Source organism: Dermacentor andersoni, chromosome 5 (assembly GCF_023375885.2).
Source record: "Dermacentor andersoni chromosome 5, qqDerAnde1_hic_scaffold, whole genome shotgun sequence".
NCBI classification, from domain to species: domain Eukaryota; kingdom Metazoa; phylum Arthropoda; class Arachnida; order Ixodida; family Ixodidae; genus Dermacentor; species Dermacentor andersoni.
The window spans coordinates 46,978,029-46,998,188 of record NC_092818.1 but is presented as its reverse complement, the minus strand read 5'-3'; the positions used below and the strand labels follow the sequence as shown (position 1 = coordinate 46,998,188).

Genomic DNA, 20,160 nt, shown 5'->3' with positions numbered 1-20,160 from the left:
AGCTGTCTTCAAATTGCATGTCAGCAACCTGAAAGACATAACTAGACCTTCATCAGAGTTACGTAGCAGATTTCTGAGTTAAACAATTGATAAAATAAAGTTCAGGGTAACAGAGGGGCTAAATAACCTCCATGAGCGGCAATATTTTCTATTTTGCAGCACTCGTACAAAATGCAGATAAACGTATACAAGTATTGAAGTAGCATGCGCGTCTCCTTTCTCGTTGAGCGTCCGTATGAACTGCAAGTCGCAAACGTAGTGGTTAAGGTACATTGTAACCGGAAATCCTTGCAGTATTACACTGTGGAGCAAACACATTACAAGAGTGATATGAGCAATTATTAGAAACGCCATTATTTATTTATTTATTTATTTATTTATTTATTTATTTATTTATTTATTTATTTATTTATTTATTTATTTATTAGATATATGGCAACAACCAGCTTAGCGACTTTAATGCCGTGCGCTACATAACAAATTTAATGGCTTACGGAGAAAAAGCGCAATAAACCCAATGCACGAGCCGAAGCAAAGTGAAATAAAATGACAGCATTTAAGTGGCTCAGACCCAATACACAAAAACTAGCCATATGCGCATCTACACACACTGACATGGACATACATACAGGGTCTGTCCTGAAAGTAATGTAAGGTGATTAAAAATTATTTATTGAATTTATCGTTACAAGTGCTTAAAAATCTTTAAAATACTCTCCTTTCTGCGTCGACACATCGGCTCCAGCGAGACTTCCAGCCCTCGAATGCGTTACGGTAGTGCTCCTCCGGAATGGCCTTTAATTCTGCGGTGCAAGCTGCTTTCATCCCGTCCACTGTCCCAAAATCCTTGCCTTTCAGAGGTGTTTGGAGGCGTGGAAACAGAAAAAAGTCGGAGGGAGCGAAGTCCGGGCTGTGCGGGGGCTGGGGCATCGTTGGCATCCCTGCTTTAACCAGGTAGTCGGAGACGATGAAGGCATTCTGGGCTGGCGCATTATCGTGGCGCAACTTCCAGTTCCCTGCGATGTCCGGCCGGATGCGTTGGGCCCGGCGTTTCCGTCTTTTGAGGACTTCCACATAAAATTTGGAGTTCACAGTGGTTCCAGGTTCTTCAAACTCATGATGAACCAGTCCGGGGATGTCAAAAAAAGAGGAAATGATGAGCATGATCTTGATCTTTGATTTGCTCATTCTCGCTTTCTTCTCGGGAGGGGACGAGTGCGTGTGCCACTCCGATGATTGCCTTTTGGTCTCCAGGTCATATTCAGATACCCACGTCTCGTCACCTATAACGACGTTATCCAAAACTTTTCGATCATGTTTGCACATGTCGAGGCTTTCCTGGCACTTTTCAACGCGGCGTGACTTTTGGTCGTCAGTGAGCACTTTTGGAGACATTTTTGCGCAACACTTTCCGCATGCCGATAACGTTTGTAACAGTTTCATGAACTTGAGTTTTCGGAATGTTTAACATGTCGGCCATTAAACCAACACTCAATCGTCAGTCTGAGTTCAGCAGTTCCCTCACTCGCGTCACACTGTCAGCCGTGGATGACCGTCCGGCGCGGTCCTCGTCGTCGACCTCTACCCGGCCTTCCAAAAAGGCCTTGTGCCACCGAAACACTTGCCGATCTGACAGGGCATGTTCTCTGTAAGCAGTCTTGAGCATAGTAAGTCTCCGCAGTGGTCCTGCCACGTGTCACGCAAAACTTGATCGCAAATCTTTCTTCTAACGAGCGCTGCATTTTGATTTGCACAAAAATAAAGCAACTCTCACGGAGAAGCCCGCCCTTCACTCTCCGATGCTCGGAGCACACTGAGCGACGGAGGGCTGCTTAGCTGGGTTACCCCACTACCAGCTTCAACCGGTTAGATCGCGCTCCGACGTACAGTCGAGTCACAATAACTTCACTGACATTACTTTCAGGACACACCCTGTATAAACTATATAGAGGTAAATGAAAGGACGGATAAAATAACCTTGGAAGAAGTATAGAGAGGTTGCCCATGGTACTCAGCACAGAGCTCGACCGTGTATACCAACGCAGGGATGAGCCACGTTGTTCATAACATCCTGGGTGAGTAAGTAGTTATGAACCACAAATAAAACAGACCAAGCCATATCTGCGACCCATGCATGGAGATCAATAAACTTTAATTGAAGATGGAGAGACAATTGCTTAACGCTGGCAATCTTAACCAAATGACTACTAAGGGTGGTTCTGACATTGAATGAATTGGTGATACCAGAAATACTAATACGGCCAGGTAGTTCTACAGCAATTAACATTAAACATAACGCACAACGTCAAGATGACATTATGTAAGAGGGGGTGACGATAGTAAAAGAGAACGTACGAGCGTTACCATTACCATACTGTGTCTTGTGGAATAGCACGTTCAAACATTCAAAATGTATATTTATCCACGACTTTGAGAGAAGCGCGCGCAGATTACGCGTGGTGTGGTGCAAAGTGGCGAACTCTGGGCCTCGCTTCTCGTTGCAGGTTTGACCATCGTGATGGCTTCAGTGTACGCCCTTCACAGGGTAGCCGACGCTACATGGAGCACGAGGGAGTGCGTCTTCTTCGGCCTCTTCATGTGCTCTGTCGAGAGAGTGCCCTTGAGTAACATCATCTTTGACGAAGGTGGGCGTCACTACGTCGAAAAACTTGGAATACCGTCGTTCCAAATATCGCTTTGCAACAAGGTGCATTTGCGAGAGTTGGGAGCCTTAAGCGTCACTGAAAAGAAATTGTACTCTAACGTCACAGTTCGGGATTTGATGCTGCCACTTCTTCACTGCTGCCATCATTTTTCACGTTGGCTTCTTAACATCTACCGCTTTATAAAACACTCGAACGGAAAACCTATATCGTAATTGTACGAGTACATGCCCCACCATTAGTTTGGTGCAAGATATAAGGCAAAGCAAGCTTTGTAACCGAAAACCTCCATTGTAACTTGCAGTGATGGCATAATGGCATTGAAACGCGATGCGCACAGATTACTGCCAGGGTGCATATGACACGCTCGGGGATGACAAAATATGAAAGATAAAAGCGCGATGTGTAGCTTAAAGGGACTGACAACCGATCTTTAAGGACTCCGTTTTTTTTATGGTGCAACGCAAAGCTCACCCTCGGTAGTGTTTACATCTGCAGCGGTTACTTCCAAAAGCGTGTGGGCACTTTTGAGCAGAATCTTTAAATCATAGTAGCATCTAAAAAAAGGGCGTCCCTCGCCCAGCAACGCTGAGAAGTGAGAACTGTGCCGATAGCCTGCCTCGCAAATCGTGAAAGCTCCCCATCGTTCTCCTTTCGCAGGAGTGAGTGTAACTGTGGTTAACCACCTACATTTTTACCTTTTCAACCACTCTTGAAGATCTTCAGTTCAGAATTATGGAATAAACTCCCACACGACATTGTGTCCTCGGAATCTGCCATCACATTTTCTGTCAAGATTGAAAATTTTTTTGATCAGCAGGTTGCGCCGTTGTAGAAAAAAAGGGGGGCTGCGCACGGAGTGTATGTTTCATGCGTATGCTCATCGCAGTTCTTTTAGTGTATGCTTTTACTGTGTATGCCGCTTGCAGTTATTCCGAAATCAGTGTATAACGGCGGGTACAATGTATCAGCGGGTACAATAAGTTTGCGTTGTTGTACATACGTATCCTTCTGCCGCCTTTTGCGCTAACGCACACGTCATGGCTGGCTGGCCCCCCGTCGTCGTCATTATGCCAATATACGAGCCAAGCCAACACAGTGAAAACGAAGGCGAAGGCAGCGCCACTTTTCTACTCGCTACAAACGGTCTGTATGCACATTGCAAGTGAGAAAAACACTTGTAGCAGAAAAGTGCGCTTCAGTTGAGTACTAAAAAAAAAAAAAACCTCGAACCGCGTACACTAAGAGAAGGTCATAGGCCGCTTATTCACCTTCATGTTTTTTTGCCGCGTGGGGCCCAAAATGTCCCTTTTCGCGACTTTTATTGAAGAATTAAAAATATAAATCTACGTTTACTAAGGAAAAACATGGCTTATTTTCACGAATACAAGAGGCAATCTTTCCATTAACGAGGTTATCTCGATTCACGTTCTGAGTGGTTGTCTGTGCCTTTAACATAGGCTGTAAGAAAATCTAGAAACATCAAAGCAAGATCAAGACCTGCCATGACGTCATATAATATATTTTGATACTTACGTAGTGTTCGCCAGAGATGACATCGGCCTCTGTTGCAAGAAAGGTCACTGCACATTTACTGTTTCTGCTATACTTGAAACCTATGAAAATAAACACAGAAATAAAAGTAACAAATTAGCCGTACTATAAGCATAAAAATGTATCTTTCACGCCAATTCTTACAAGTATATTTGCGGCATGGAACCTGCGATAGAATAATCCTCTGCACCCAATCTGTTGTGCTCGGACACATTCAGAACTTTTGAAGAAAAATGCATGCCGACTGCAATTTCTGTCGCTTAGCTCTTCGCAGTCTTGTTTTTGCTTAGAAAATTTAACGTCCGATAAGAGAGTTCGAGAGTTTATCCCGAATAACTTAGGTCATTGGATACCATTTCTAGAGCGATTTGTTTTCAATCATTCATGCACATATTCGAATAAACTAACGTGCCCTATCGAAATGGCTGCTTAAGAGAATTCTCTAGTTTGAGAGCTCCAATCTAGCGGAATGTGGAGTCCAGCTAATCTCGCCAGTCACTGCGCCAATTTTAATTATTTTTGTTGTAATAAAGAAAGAGTTGAGCTCTAGTGACTGCACGAAAGAAATCTTTTATTTGCGCAATTATTTATTTTACAAAGATATTGAACATCAAAAAAGAAACTAAAGCAACAAGTTTCTGAGTCTCACTTATCAATAAAAAGTTCACAGGTGTTACACTCTTGTAACACGAGAAGGCGAACGGCCGCTGCACATTTGGTAATACATGAAATAATACAGTCGGGGTTGGGCTTCTTCGTAAGGCTTACTGCTAATGCATTAAGTCGCACACTCGGGGCTAGGCTTCTTGCAAGACATAACGAGCCGCAATGGGAAGTACACGTGTGGGCCCTAAGGCGACCTCCTCACTCAGGAGCCGAGTCAGGCGCTTCCGCCGCAGTGCCGTACTTGCGCGGCCGCTCCTCGCGAGCCGCACGAGCGCAGACGCTCTTGCATCGCTCGCCGCCACCAACCGCCGCCGCCGCCGCTGCTCCGACAGTGACGTCAATGCGCAGAGCGCGCGCGACCGCTTGTCAGCGCAATAACACCTGGCGCGATAGCACTTACTAAGCTTAAATTTTGGCTGCTGCTTACTGCTTACTTTTGGTAATACGGAAGCATTATACAGTTCGTAGACATCGCAAGGTCATCAACGCGTTCATCAACGCACCGTCACGTGCTCTGCCCAATGGCGCACGCACTGGTCAGAGAAACGGCTGCGTCGTGACGTGTGCAATAAGACACGCACTAAGTACACCTTTAGTGCGCCAGAACCGTGGGGCAGCCGCGGCTTCAGTGCAGCGCCCTGAACTCGCAACCCGGAGGCCCGGCTTCGATTCACTCCAACACCAAATTGTACCGAATTTTGTTTTTCAAAGCCAGTAATTTGCATTGTTTACAGGAACTACCCTGACAAATGTGACGCCAATCCGAGCATTTCTTGTCGTGTATTCTTTTTTTTTTTTTTTGCTCTTTGCTGCGGCGGCCGTTTTTCGTCACGGCACAGCTTCGCCAAGGTCACCGCCAGCGTAGGCACCTAACGCTTTCGCCATAAGAAACGATATCAAAATTCTGTGAACTCTGCCAAATAAAATATCTAAAGCGGGCAAAGTGGATATAATATAAAACAATTTGTGAACTGGACCATTGCAATCTTTTTTTGTAAAGATTATAATCTTTTCTCGTACGGTATAACTTTATACACCTAGCTTGAGCGCTTCATATGTTCTACCAGATGCATATCATTATATAGACCCATATAAATATTATTTAAGTTGCCATTAGTCAGACACCACACGAAATTCTGATTTCTAGAGATACTATAATTTACGTACCCTCAAGCTCAACAAAGTGCATACGCAGGATCCAGTGATTGTCGTATAAAAACATTTTGGCGTTTTACTTGCATGCTAATAAGGAAATGCGAGTTGGCCTCGAGCTAAAATTTTTCTCTCAACGTTTCATATCCTTGGTCACGATTTATAAAATTTTATCAGGTTTAGACCTCCAGGACATCATCGTTTTAACAAATGCTAAGCCACATTTGAAAGTGTGCCATCGGATGCCAATTGAATTAAGGAGGCGACATGAGAACATTGTCATACACACTATCTTATGGAACTCGCAACCAATATAATTCCCCTTACTTACTTTCCAAGAAAACGCGTCCACATCTAGAACGTGTTTTTACAATGTTCCCGCTTCCAACACAGTACCGGCAGGAAGTGTGTTTAACCAGTTAGCTTGCTTAACCGCTTGTTTTGCTAGAATGAACCTCTCTTTTGTTATTGCTTTTGCTTTGCGATAGCGTGTATATACCGGCATAAAAATAGCACGTTCATCTCTGAATTTGTTTTTTACTTCCAGGTCGCTATCCTGTAGTCGCCACGATGATTCAGTCAGAGGCCCTATTCAACGCAGGCATGACGTGGTCCGTCTTTGGCTTTCTTAGTGAAAACGCATATCGTAAGTAAACTGCTCAGATCACTTAGTCTAAACATGGTCTTTAGTGAGTGAGCAATGCTTGTCTCAACTTGGAGCCAGCGTGTTGACCAGAGACTCGTTCTCTTCACACGGACGAATAGGAGACAAGTGCCTTGTTTCAATGCTGGCTGCATGTTACGGCTTCCCGCCTTTGCTCGCGATCGATCAGTTCAAATATCTACCTGCGATTCCTCTGCCTTGTCTGAATATCTTTCAAGAATAACTTTAAACTAGAGAAACCGTATGCGGGTAAATATTGTTACAGCTGACTTTATAAATTTGGACGGTAGGACGTTTTGTTGAATACCCTCTCAATGTGCGGTAGAAACGTCAGCACAGAAGTCAGCTTTTATTTATCAGTGACGGAACTTGTGACAACCATTTGTTTATACCGGACCGCAGCAAAATTTGTTACACAAAAATGCAAGTACAGGCAATTTTCGGAAGCACTCGTGATATCCGAGGAATAGAATACCAGAATGGTTGTATCGCTATCGTTGTGGAGGTTATTGATGTATACTCCTGTCCCTGTTGTTATTATCCGGTGATGCGCCAACTAGGACTGGTCCTGATGTTACCGCGGCACTAACTGAATTTAAAATAACCACCGACCAGCCATTCCTTATCGATTTCAGAAGTTAGACTATATTTCAGCAACTTGCCCGCTATGGAGCAAATGCCTAACCGACATAGAAATCACTACCCTAGCGTTATACCAATTCGGAGCGAAATAGACAGCATGCTCATAGATAACGCACAGTCTCGCTTGGTTCGTGCGCTTGAGGTCCGTTCGGATGATGCCGAGAATCATTAGAGAGCTTTAGAATAGCTTTTGCAATCAAACTTAAAGGCATTACGTACATAAACGAATAACGTTGTCCTTACTGCGCGTGCTCGTTATGTTATTCTTTATCGGATGTTTACGGACGCTATGAAAACGTAGGTTATTTGTCAAGTTTAACGTACGTTCTGTATACGTAGGCTAAGACATAGCGTTGTCGAACATGGCGGCACCCATGACTCCGGCTTTAGCGTTAATTCTCGCAATGGCTACGCTCTCGTTCTATTTCATCCCCAGTAACTATTGAAATGAGCTTTCGCTTCCTCTGTACACTCCTGAAAAGTTAATCATAAGCGCATAGCATGCCCAACTTCTGGGATCATTCGGTGATCCAGGCGTCCGTAGGCCTAACCAGACGCACCCGCGCAGTAACATCGCAGGATAGTTGCTAATGGATTGTCTTTACTTGGATACTTACAGGATACCCTGCATTCTATCGTCTTCCTTACGTTTGCCTTCCTGTGCGTTAAGCTAAATGTCTTGAGGGGAGGTGCGCCGTAACGTCGCGCAAAGCTGCTTGCGTTTTTAACGCACGTCAGGTGACGAACGCTACTCTAAAACTGTCTATTCACGCAGATATAACCTAACATTTTGCGGCGTTTCTGGTATTAACACAAAAAACATTCGCTGAATCAGAACAGGTAATCATTCACCTCTACCTCATCGTCTTCGTAAGTACAGTACGAACCGATGCCAACCCATCATAGTTGAGCTTGCTTTTCACAAAACTAGGACAGCAATTATTTGTCATGGTCGTAAGCTCAAGGAAACTCACTACAGCATTGGCGAAGATCTTCCGTATATCTGTCCGCAGTATATCTGTGCAATTTTCCTTGCGATGGAAGACACCTTTCAACGGTTCAAACGGTTATGCATTCGATGCATCGTCGCAACCAGTAAAAGAAGTCGCCTAGCGATCACCTCGTAATCCCAAAGCGCATTGTCATGCGAATGCCACCGCTGGGAAGGGGCTTTCTCTTACCGTCATTCGTTCTATCATCGGCAGCTTCTTGCCCAAGCGAGAGCTCGTGTCTAATCTTGTCTCATCACCCAGAAGTAATGTATTGATACTAGTAAAAAAATGGCTCACTAATGATTTGCTGGGCTATAATCTGTCTTGACGACCGCAAAGGCTCCCTATGGGCAGCCATTTTCATCGCTGCAAACCGACCATTTGAAAAATATTACGGCTCTTATGTCGCTGAAGACCAGGAAATTGCAAAACACCAGAAAGGGTCTTGTTGCGCGTATGGTAAAGACCAGCTTAGAGCTCGCAATAAACTAATATTCGGAGCCAGCTTCCTACAGCGCGCTATAATGCACATATGCTTCGCTTTACTGATTTCAGATATCCGAGCTTTAACTTGTGTAACCGGATTTCCTTATTGAGTAACACTAACGCAATTAATTTGTTGACGTTTGCCTTAATTCTTCCCTAGTGCAATTAGTATCTGCACAGTAAACGCTTTACACAGTAATCGGCAAAAATCTTGGAATTTCGTGCTTATAAACAATTCCTAAAACCTCTCATCGATGACTTGTCTAAATAAAATCGGCGTCCACAAGGTTATTCACGCTGTATTTGGCTACAAGACGGCGCCAGATCAGACCTCAAGAAAGTCTGTTTGTCTCTATGATAAATGCGATTGTGAAGCTATTGAAAACCAGCTAATTACCTTCCTCTCACTCTTTCAAACTAAATTCGAGAACCAATGCGTTAATGACGATTGTATACTATACAAGAGCAAAACAGACGAGCTAGTAAATAAGCACTTTCCTAAAATTACTTTCCGTGCTACCTCTCAAAACCCATAGTTCTCAAAGTCATTTAAAGAGTTGGAAAATAACAATAAACCTGTTTTCCGCGCAGCAAAGTTGAAAGGTCACGCGCACGCGTGCGAAAAATACTATGCGCCTGAGAGTGCTTGCTTGGCAGCCATCCGTCGAGCTAAATAAACGTTTTGTCACGTGGCCTTACCTAATCAACTAGAACAAAACCCTAGGTAGTTTTTGGAGATATCTAATCTCACTAATGAATCTAATAAGGTGTTGGCCAACACTGAATGTGCTGAAATGTTTACTATTACTTTCTCATCTGTTTTTTTGCTGTCGAAAGTTATGCGCCACGTTCTTAGTTATTCTATCCCGTCGAAACAACAAAATTTTAATTGTACACTGTCTCGGCCGTTTATCATCCCAGATTCAAAATATTAAACTGACATCCTCAGCTGGTATAAAATATATTACCTAAATGTTTCGAAAAAATAACAAATGCACTTCAGCTACTTATCTATGCTTGTTACACTCAGTCTCGTGCCACCAGCACACGTGAGAATTAGAAAGTGGGAAGGGTCGTTGCCGTCTATAAAACCCGTAACAAAGACTAACTATTACGTCTATTACGTCTATTACTATTACGTCACACTCTTGCCTTTGCTTCGAGTTGCTGACAAATTCGACTTCGCTCTGCCATCTGCTAGCTGTCTGGTTAGCTCAGATGCTAGAGCGGCTGCCCCGGAAAGGCGGTGGTCCCGGGTTAGAGTCCCGCACCAGGACGAATCTTTCTTCAACTGTGAGGCTTTTCTTTCCAGGAACCCGTATGCGTTTCCTTTGTAGCAATTGCTACGAACAGGTGGATGTCTGATTTTTCCCTTTATTAACTAACCATTAAAGTATCATCCCATTTATTCACAAGCCTCCCTTTTAAGACAAAGAAACACACCACTTGCTCTCACATCAGGAATTTGCTAGACTCGATCCAGGGATTTAGTTCATCACATCAAGGATTTCGCAAAGGCTTGTCGTGCGAAACTCAGGTGGCCACCTTCCTTTTTGACTTACACACTAATATCGATCGTAATCTGCAGCCGTACGCTATCTTTTGGACTTTGCAAAGGCATTTGATAAACTACCGCATCAACGACTAATGCTAAAACTATGTCGCTTGACCACACGTCCTGACATTCTTGCATGCATCAAAGAAGTCCCGAATAACCGTTCCCAAATCACTTTTATCAACAACCACTACTTTATATAGCTCCCCATACAACGTCCAGTATGACGCAAGAATCCGTCCTCGGGCCCCTTCTGTTCTTGATACACCGGGAGTCCCACGTAACTTGAGCGAAACATTATAATTATTCAAATGCCACATAGCTGACAGAACAAACGCAATGTTTGCCGCCATTTCGAGATATCTTGCGCTTCGCCTACTAGCATAATTAGTCGTAATTATTTAAATAACCTCAAATACCATTAGATGAAAAGTGTTAATAAGAAAATTGTATGGCAACGGAAAAAACACCCGGTACAGTTTTGTGATGCTCAATACGCGCTACATAACATTTATTTATTTTTTCAAGCATGAGAGAAAGCTGCGAATTGACGGGAAATTGTCGCGCGACTGGCCGCTCGAGGCACTTTACGTGTATTCGAGGGCTTCTTTCATGCCTGTAAAGCCACATTTATGTAGCACGTATTGAACAACCGAAAGCTCTGTTGGAAGTTTTTCATGTTGCCCTACAATTCTTTCACTGATACGTTTCATCTAATTACAATATTTGAGAAGTTGATTAATTAAGACTAATTAGGTATTTAGGCGGAATGCAAAACCACTCCGAGTACCTCCATGGGACGGCGAACAACATTACCTTGGTTCTGTAGACCTAGATGGCTTTTGCATATTTAAGGTTTCGCTCAATTTACGGGGGACACCCTGTATATCAAGAACCCGGCTACACATGTTTCCTGCCACACCTAAATGTTCGCTAACGACTGCGTCATCTATCGTGTCGCATCAGACCAACAATCTCTACAGGCTGACGTTAACTACGCACGAAATTGGCGCTACCACTTATTAATGGCACTCAGCCCTAAAAAGTGTAAACCTATATCTCCCTCCCATCATTCTAATCCCCTAATTTTTCGTACTAAATTCCTGACGTTCCTGCAGAAGCCGTCAACTCATTCAAATACTTGGGTGTCGCGGTGTGTGATTACCTATCCTGCTGTACACATATTACTAACACCATCTAATCTGTCAATAAAACGCTACGTTTCTTGAAGCGCAGGTTACGTCATGCCCCCGAACATGCGAAACTTTAAACCACTAATTAGAATGAAGCTTAATTATACATCCGCCATTTGGAACCCACACCAACCTTACCTCACCAGCGCACTAGAAGCGATACAACACCTCGCCGCTAGATTCATTCATCCCACATATATCAATTAGTGGAATAGATGAATGCCATGTTGGCACGTCCTTATTAAAGGCAGAATCACGTTTATCCAGTTTTTCTCTTCGCCATCGTATTCTTACATAGTCTCAGTTCGACAAGTTTCTTTGAAGCTCTCTCGGTAACCCCCCCCCCCCCCTTCCCCCCATCCGGCACCCTTATCTTCTCATCGCACCAGCCATGCACATGAACCCTCACACCCACAATTTCGGCACTGTAGCATTTTTCTTACACGCTCAGCATCCATATGGAAAATCAGAAGAATAAGAATGGGATGGGGTGCGTTTGGCAGGCATTCTCAGATCATGAACAGCAGGTTGCCATTATCCCTCAAGAGAAAAGTGTATGATAGCTGTGTCTTACCAGTACTCACCTACGGGGCAGAAACCTGGAGGCTTACGAAAAGGGTTCTACTCAAATTGAGGACGACGCAACGAGCTATGGAAAGAAGAATGATAGGTGTAACGTTAAGGGATAAGAAAAGAGCAGATTTGGTGAGGGAACAAACGCGAGTTAATGATATCTTAGTTGAAATCAAGAAAAAGAAATGGACATGGGCAGGACACGTAATGAGGAGGGAAGATAACCGATGGTCATTAAGAGTTACGGATTGGATTCCAAGGGAAGGAAAGCGTAGCAGAGGGCGGCAGAAAGTTAGGTGGGTGGATGAAATTAAGAAGTTTGCAGGGACAACATGGCCACAATTAGCACATGACCGGGGTTGTTGGAGAAGTATGGGAGAGGCCTTTGCCCTGCAGTGGGCATAACCAGGCTGATGATGATGATGATGATCCATATGGAATAGTCTTTCCCACCGCATCCCGTCAATCACCTGTCCATCAAGTTTCCTCTATAGGTCAACGAAATTATTCTGAGTTCTCCCTACTAGGAAATGTGGCTTTAGCACGTTAACGCCAACGATTTATATATATATATATATATATATATATATATATATATGGAAAAAACAGAGCGAGAGACGCTGTTCCCTTAAAACTATACTTCTTTCACATTTCGCATGCTGACGTGCTGGTTCGTAGCTGTGCAAGAAAATAAGTAATACGCTAACGTGGCAGACATCAGCGCAAATACATACCAGCAAACATGAAGTCACAGTTGCGGAAACAGGCACTTGTACAGGCACGAGGGAAGAGAAGCTATATGAAAACCCAAAGAATCAAATTAACGCGGATAACTTTTACGATAATTCAAAAGGGCAACACACCCTTTGTTTCAAGCTAGATCGGGACGTCTGAAAACGTGGAGTAATGAAAGAAAATTTTCAGGTCAACACGACTCAAACATAGCGCATGCAAATGGTGCAGAAGCCGTGTAACATGTTGTTGTAGAACGCCACAGTATCATTTTAGAATAAGATGTTTGCTGGCGCTAGCTGCTTAGTTGCAAATGTAATCAGCGTGGTTAATTGCGTCAGTTAAGTATTGTCTACCCTCGTGTACATTAGCTTTCCTTATCTTGAATATCAGTCTAGCTAGGACTTGTGCTCGGGTATTGGGAGCACGCCTATTGTATTTGCATATTCATTTCAATTCGAATAAATTTACTGTCATAATTCAGAGGTTTTGATCATGTCCCCTTCCTGTTACCACGTTACCACTTCCACATTACCCAACCAAGACGCCCAGCTTTTGATTATTGCGTTCCCCACAGTGTTCAAGCCAGTGATGCAGATGCCCTCATGGATCCTTGCAGAGTACAACGACGTCCTTCTGTTCCCGGTCCAAAACCAGCTGGTGGCGGTGATTGTGGGCTGTACCCTTGGTGCTGCCACGATGCGTATGCTGAAAATGGTCTCCTACGGCACCGACTCGGTCATCGTGGTGGTCATGTGCGGCACCTACTTCACCTTTTTCCTGCTCGAGTCGGTCAAAGGCTCGGGCGTCACCGGCGTCATCGTCTACACCATGGTGGTCACGTCGGACCGACTCATCTCCTGCTCAGAGCTTGAAAGCTCGCTTGAGTCGTGAGTGTGCAGGACTTGTTTTCTCGCTAACGACTTCTTTTCCAACGGTGTCCATTTTGCCTCATTATCACTTATGCTATTACCGTGTAGTACAAGGTGAGCACTCGCATTCAAAACATCTGAGACGTTGTCTTTGGTTTTATAGTGGCAATTCAAGTAACGTCACACATGCACAATTGTTCCCATGCTCGCAGCTTCCGCTGTACCAAACAACATAACTGCGCTGCTGGAGATAACGGAATCCATGTAACGCGCATATTTACGCCGTGCTACCTGCGCAAAAATATGGCGGTTTTGAAGGCCTCATTGCGTACGTATGATGAAATTAATTTCGATCCCCCATGGTGATGAATTCAGGAGCGTGCGTGATAACCATTGATTGCTCCTGAATGTACGGTTACTAATGCATAACCTTAGCGACAGACTTCCTCCATAACTCTTATATTCAACTGACTGCATTCGCCACTATCATGCTGATTCTTGTTGCTCGTCTTTTGTAGAATATTTTCATCTAACTTAAAGTTCGGGACTGAATTCACAAAGCGTCTTGCTCATAAATACTCTTTGTGATTCATCATTTGTCTACGCGAATGATATACTACTCAGTAAAAATGCTGAAACTCACACTTACAAACTTTTCTAGCGTCAGAGCATTTCCTAGGCTGTGCACCATAAGCAGCGTTTTACGCCAAATCGAATACGAATCAAATAAGGTTATCAGCGGGTCGACTGAAATATGAAATATGTTTCGAATAATTTGCTAGTAATGTACAGCCTTCGCACCAGTATTATAGTAAATTCGCACATCACAAAAGTTAACACTAGATTATTACAGAGGCCGTAACTTCTATTAGTGCTTCGTCTTCGCCGTTCTCTCTTATTACCGCAGAGCTTCTGCACACAGCAGTTTCACCATTCAGCCCCTAAGAATACGAATAAAATTTTGCGTCATGCTATTCACAAAACAGATTTTACATTGTGCGAAGAACTAAGCAGTTTGTTCGCAATCTCTGGGCTCTTCGGATCTTGCTGCGTCATGCATTATCGCATAAAGATCCAATATCAAAAATGGGGTGGACAGATGGACTAGCACACGTGGTATAAAAGCTATAAGCGTGAATAAGGTGCCTGGGAAACGCTGGCCAACGTTTCGATAAGAGTACCTACCTTCGTCAAAAGATACTTCCTCCTAACAAAACGTTGGCCCGTGTTTCTGAAGCGCCCTATCCCTGTTGATAACCTCTATACCACATCACCGTATAAAGGCTATAGAAGTCCAATAAACCAAGGCCAATAAACTTTTGAGTGTACCTTCGCAACCAAGCCAGGTGTACGTGAGGTCTGCGGTTACGGCGAAAATAAAGCGCATTTTCCCTTGTTCGAATGTGCGCGGTAGATTATGCCACTGTAATCTAAGGTAGGTTACAATGAAACCGATTCTGATATACGGGGTGATCATTTTTAATTTTACCCGAATATTTTTTTTAAATAGCCTGTCCCAGATAACATAGTCACTAGTCCTTGTTGATTTATTCAGAGAAGCGCACATTACTGTCACAAGAAATGGAAACACATATTCTACTAACTAAATGAGTTGACTAATTAACTCCCAATGAATTACTTTACAGAGCATATTGCGATTTATTAATTGGAGCAGCGGAGGTTGCAAGGCATATCCACCTAGAGTGAAGGTCCCGAATGACACTAGTTTGGCTATATGCGCTCTCAAATTCGCTGTAAATATAAGCTGTTGTTCCACTTACTTTTTGACTAAACCTTCTTTTTTCCATTGGAGCCCAAAAGTAAATGGAGCGCCCCTGTATTTCGTCCCACACTTTGGGGAATGACGTCTCTAAACTGGTGCCATCCTGGAGATTCATTGCATGTACATACGTGTTTCAAGCTCACCGGCTACAAATCGTTAGTCGCAACATGTGCCATAAAGTAATTATTTAAGAAGTCATGCAATTATGAAATTTTTGTGAACTAGTCGATATGTAATTTCATTTTTCGTGCTAGTAATATCCGCCTCGTGCAAGTTACGCTATCTGCCCCAGGCACTGTTTAAAAATTCAGGAAAACTTTAAAATGATCTTCCCGCGTACTAACGAGCATACGCTGATGCTGACTCTATAAAGACTACATAAGAATACACACTTCAGAATGCCAACTCTCAACAAAATTTTATTGTGAATGATTATGTTTCGCTCACCTCTCGGGATCTAAGACTTGCGCAACGTCCACTAGAACGTCGTGTTCTCTCTAAAACGGATGACATTTTCGCTTGAATTTTATGCTTGATCGTGTACATTACACGGCCTAAAGTACTCGAAAGCTTTTCGAGAAATATTCGGATTTTTCAAGTGATGACTATTTGATTCAAGGACGTCCTTGAACAATGACTATTCGTTTTGAGGACCGATTAAAATCGAATAATGTTCGATTTGTTATTTGATTTTTTTTAAGTTTTGCTCATCTCTAGCTTTTTGTGAATACGGGCCTAGATTCCTAATTCATACAGTGGCAGTGCTTTGATTACTTCCACTACAACGGGAAATTATTGTTCTTGAAAATTGTCATAATTATAGCGCTCTCTGACAGAGACCTAATGTCGCAGTATTAGAGCCAACTACAGTTGAAACACACCTTTCACAGATGTTCATGTGTAAATGTTTTATGTAATCACAACCTTCTACCGTAAATACCGACAAGAGCCACTAAGGTACGCATTTTGTACGTATTTTTGGTAAATACAGTATTTCACTATGCGCAGGCAATATACTTTCAACTTGAGTATTTTGTAACATTACACCTGGCAGCGCAATTTGCGTTCGCTGTTATGAACTTCGCTCGATTGAGTTCAGTCATTTCCCTAATTTTTGTATGTCTCGTAATATATTTTTGAGGGCACAGTATGATTGTTTAAGGTATGATATCATTATTAGTGCAAGTATGGTTATCTTTAAAAGGGCAAAAAATTGTGCTTTCATAGATGTTCCTTCGAGTTTTAATAATGCGTGATGCGGATCTTACATTGGGTTATGCATAACGTTGTCTAAGTTCAACGGTGCCTGTTCGCAACACTGCTTCTTTGCAACGAGGAGGTACTTCTGCTACTCTTTTCTGAACAGAAAAAGTTCAACAGACTAATAATTGAAAGTTGTTGCGCTCTTAATTCTTTTCCACAACAGTCGGATATTCTCGTTGAATATGCTTTTCCTACCACAATGCAGGATGTCCACGTAATTTGCACTTTTTTTCCCCGGAGTTGTTCATTGGTCCCGAGCTTCACTATAGTCTTTCCGAAAAACTTCTTCATTGGTTTCAGAGTTCATGGTGAATTTCGCCAGGGCGCGACGACTAGAATTATTCATTTCTAGAGGTCACCGCTTCCTTTTGCCTTTCTTTCCGACCCCGCCGACACAGAATGCAGGCTGGCGTTTTCATAAGTTCTCAAGAGCAGTGGAGACACACGCAATTTTTGTGCCCACACTCGTGGCGACTCGTTGGTGTAAACAGTCGACACCTAAGGAGCGTGCGTCTTCGAGTATTCGCCCCTTCGGCATCGCTTTAACGCGCACGACGTCTCTTAGAGGCGAAGACACTCGCACGAGTCGCTCTCCGAAATCGCCAGGTGGCGAACGCTTTTCTGACAGCCAGGTGCGCTCTCTTCCTGGTTGCTTTTGTGCCGTCGTCGTCCTCGTGCCATTGTCGTCATTAAGTCGTCGTCATGTCATTTGTCACCATCGCCATCATTCCACTCTCGTCAATCAGTCGCCTCCACGCCATCGTTGTACTACGGTTGTCGTTATACACTCATCGACATGCCATCTGGATCATCACACGCAGAAAAGGGCAGTAAGAATTAAAATCCCCGCAAAATCAATAAAATATATTTTCCTCGCCCACATGATGCATTCCCTCCCTAAACAACTACACGTTCCTCTCCAACAGTGCTCGAGCACTCGCCGTCTTTCTAAACGTACACCGGCATAACCGAAGACTTTACGATCACAACGGAATGACAATGGGACGAAGGTTTAGAAAGGATGAATATGGTATAACGATGATAGCCTGGTGACGACCGCATAAGTACAGCGGGAGGATGGCCAGAGTTCACAGACAATTGTATGATGACGGCTGTGAGACGACTGCATGACAACGATGCCGCGACGACGGCGGTACGACAGGAATCGAATGGTAAATCTGGAATGACCCAAGTTTCATTATCGTCCGTTCTTTTGTTTTAGATATGCAGCTCTTCGTGCACCTCGGCGTTTGCTCACGCTGTAATGAAAAATCACATCGCGACTTGGAAACTTCCGCAGAATGTCGCCCATTCCAACAGCTTCTGAGCAGTTCCTTTCTAATTTGCTCTTATATTTCTTCACCTTTGTTTTTACTAATCAGGGATTCCAAGAACTGCCATTGGGGGCTAAGTGTAGTCTTACGAGCAGAGAAATGACCAGTCTTGATTTGTTACCGTCATGGTATTTTTTTTTTCGTGCATTTCTTCACAAAACCTGCTTATTCGATTTGAATGGCATTGTTAGAGTTACTTCCACGGCTTTGCCACAGAAAGACTAGAACATGGATTTTGATAATTTATCGCGGGGAGCAATTGATGCATTATCTACTCATAACAGGAACTACAAACGTCCAAAAATGTTAACGTGGTCATTGGAACGAACTTGGATAATTTCTCACTGTCATTTCGCTGTGTAATATTAATAGCATACTATATTGAAATCTGAAGCTACATCAAACTACACAGAATCATTTCTTACGTACAAAAACACAGCCGAGAAACAAAGACTCCCTACAAGTAGATATACAAATGAACCATATAATAAATTATTCACAGTTCAAGACATCAACACAGTCTTGTCCGCTGGTAAACAGACTGCACCCGGCCCTGACGGAATACACTATCAAACGCTGTCCCACCTCTCTGAACCTGCCGTAGAGGCACTCCTAAGTTCTTTTAATAAGGTTTGGGCATCGGGCAAACTACGCGAAGCCTGGAAGAAGGTCATCATCGTTCCATTTTTAAAGCCCGAAAAACCCCCAACCTCTCCCAGTAGTTACAGGCCCATAGCGCTCACCAGCTTTCTCGCGAAATCCTTTGAAAGTATCGTGAATATGAGATTAACCTTCGTGCTAGAAGCCCGTGAGCTTCTCGATGTCCATCAGTGCGGTTTCAAAAAGGCATGCTCCACAACAGACCACCTGGTTCGTCTTGAAAATACTGTCCGTGAAGCCTTTATACACAAACAACAATGTCATGCTGTTTTTTTTTCGATTTAGAGAAAGCTTATGACACACCCTGGAGGTACGGAATTCTTCACGATTTGGTTGAACTTGGCATTCGTGGCAGGATGCTGAACTGGCTAAAAGACTTCCTGTCAAACCGTCCATTCCGTGTACGCCTCGGTTCAACCCTGTCGAGAATTTTCAATCAAGAAAATGAAGTGCCCCAAGGGAGTGTTTTAAGCACGACCCTCTTTGTTGTTAAAATGAATTCAATCAGTACAATAATTCCAAGGTCAATTATGTATTCAATCTATGTCGACGATCTTCAGATAGCTTGCACGTCCTCAAACATACCAACATGCGAAAGACAAGTGCAGTTCCCAATAAACTTTCAACGTGGGCTGACCGAAATGGTTTGCGGTTCTCCCCACACAGAAAACAGTGGCCATCCTTTTCTCACTCAAACGTCTCCTACAGACAGATCCTAGACCATACCTGAACGAAGCGGAATTGCCGGTAAAAAGTGAACACAAATTTCTGGGCATAACTTTTGACAGAAAACTGACCTTCTTGCCACACATAAAGAACCTGAAGAAGAAAACCTCCCAATCATTAAACATATTAAAGGTGCTTTCACATAAACGCTGGGGGGCTGATAGGACCTGCCTTTTACACACCTACCGCAGTATAGTTCGCTCTTGCCTCGATTATGGGTGCATAGTATACAACTCAGCTCGACCGTCCTACCTGAAGCAATTAGATCCAGTACATAACTCAGGTCTGCGCCTTACAAGTGGGGCATACAGGACATCACCCATAAACAGCCTATATGTCGAATGTAACGAACCAGCCCTCGTAGATAGAAGAGCCATGCTCGCATGTGCATATGTCCTAAAAACCCGTTCACTACCAAAACATCTCTGCTACTCCATAGTTACGAAGTGCCCGTCTAAGCAGCTTTTTAACAACAAACCGAATGCGATGAGACCCCTTATTCTCCGATTTGAAGAAATTTGCCAGGAATTAGGTATTCTAGACACACTACCTGATGTTGCCCAGAGACCCGAACCACTGCCACCTTGGCACACCTTTCCCAGTGCAGGTGACTACACACTCACACAATTTCATAAAAACCAAACTCCACG

At 43.5% G+C, this 20,160-nt stretch overlaps 1 protein-coding gene across 1 annotated transcript in view; it reads left to right on the top strand.

Moving 5' to 3' along the window:
* Positions 1-2,047: 2,047 nt before the first annotated feature.
* The window catches only part of LOC126530315 (sperm-specific sodium:proton exchanger-like), a 55,076-nt gene continuing 36,963 nt past the window's right edge, over positions 2,048-20,160 (top strand). The window contains exons 1-3 of the mRNA XM_055070257.1: positions 2,048-2,075; positions 2,505-2,645; positions 13,492-13,762. Coding sequence (XP_054926232.1) covers positions 2,048-2,075; positions 2,505-2,645; positions 13,492-13,762 — 440 coding nt within the window. The remainder of the gene's footprint in view (positions 2,076-2,504; positions 2,646-13,491; positions 13,763-20,160) is intronic.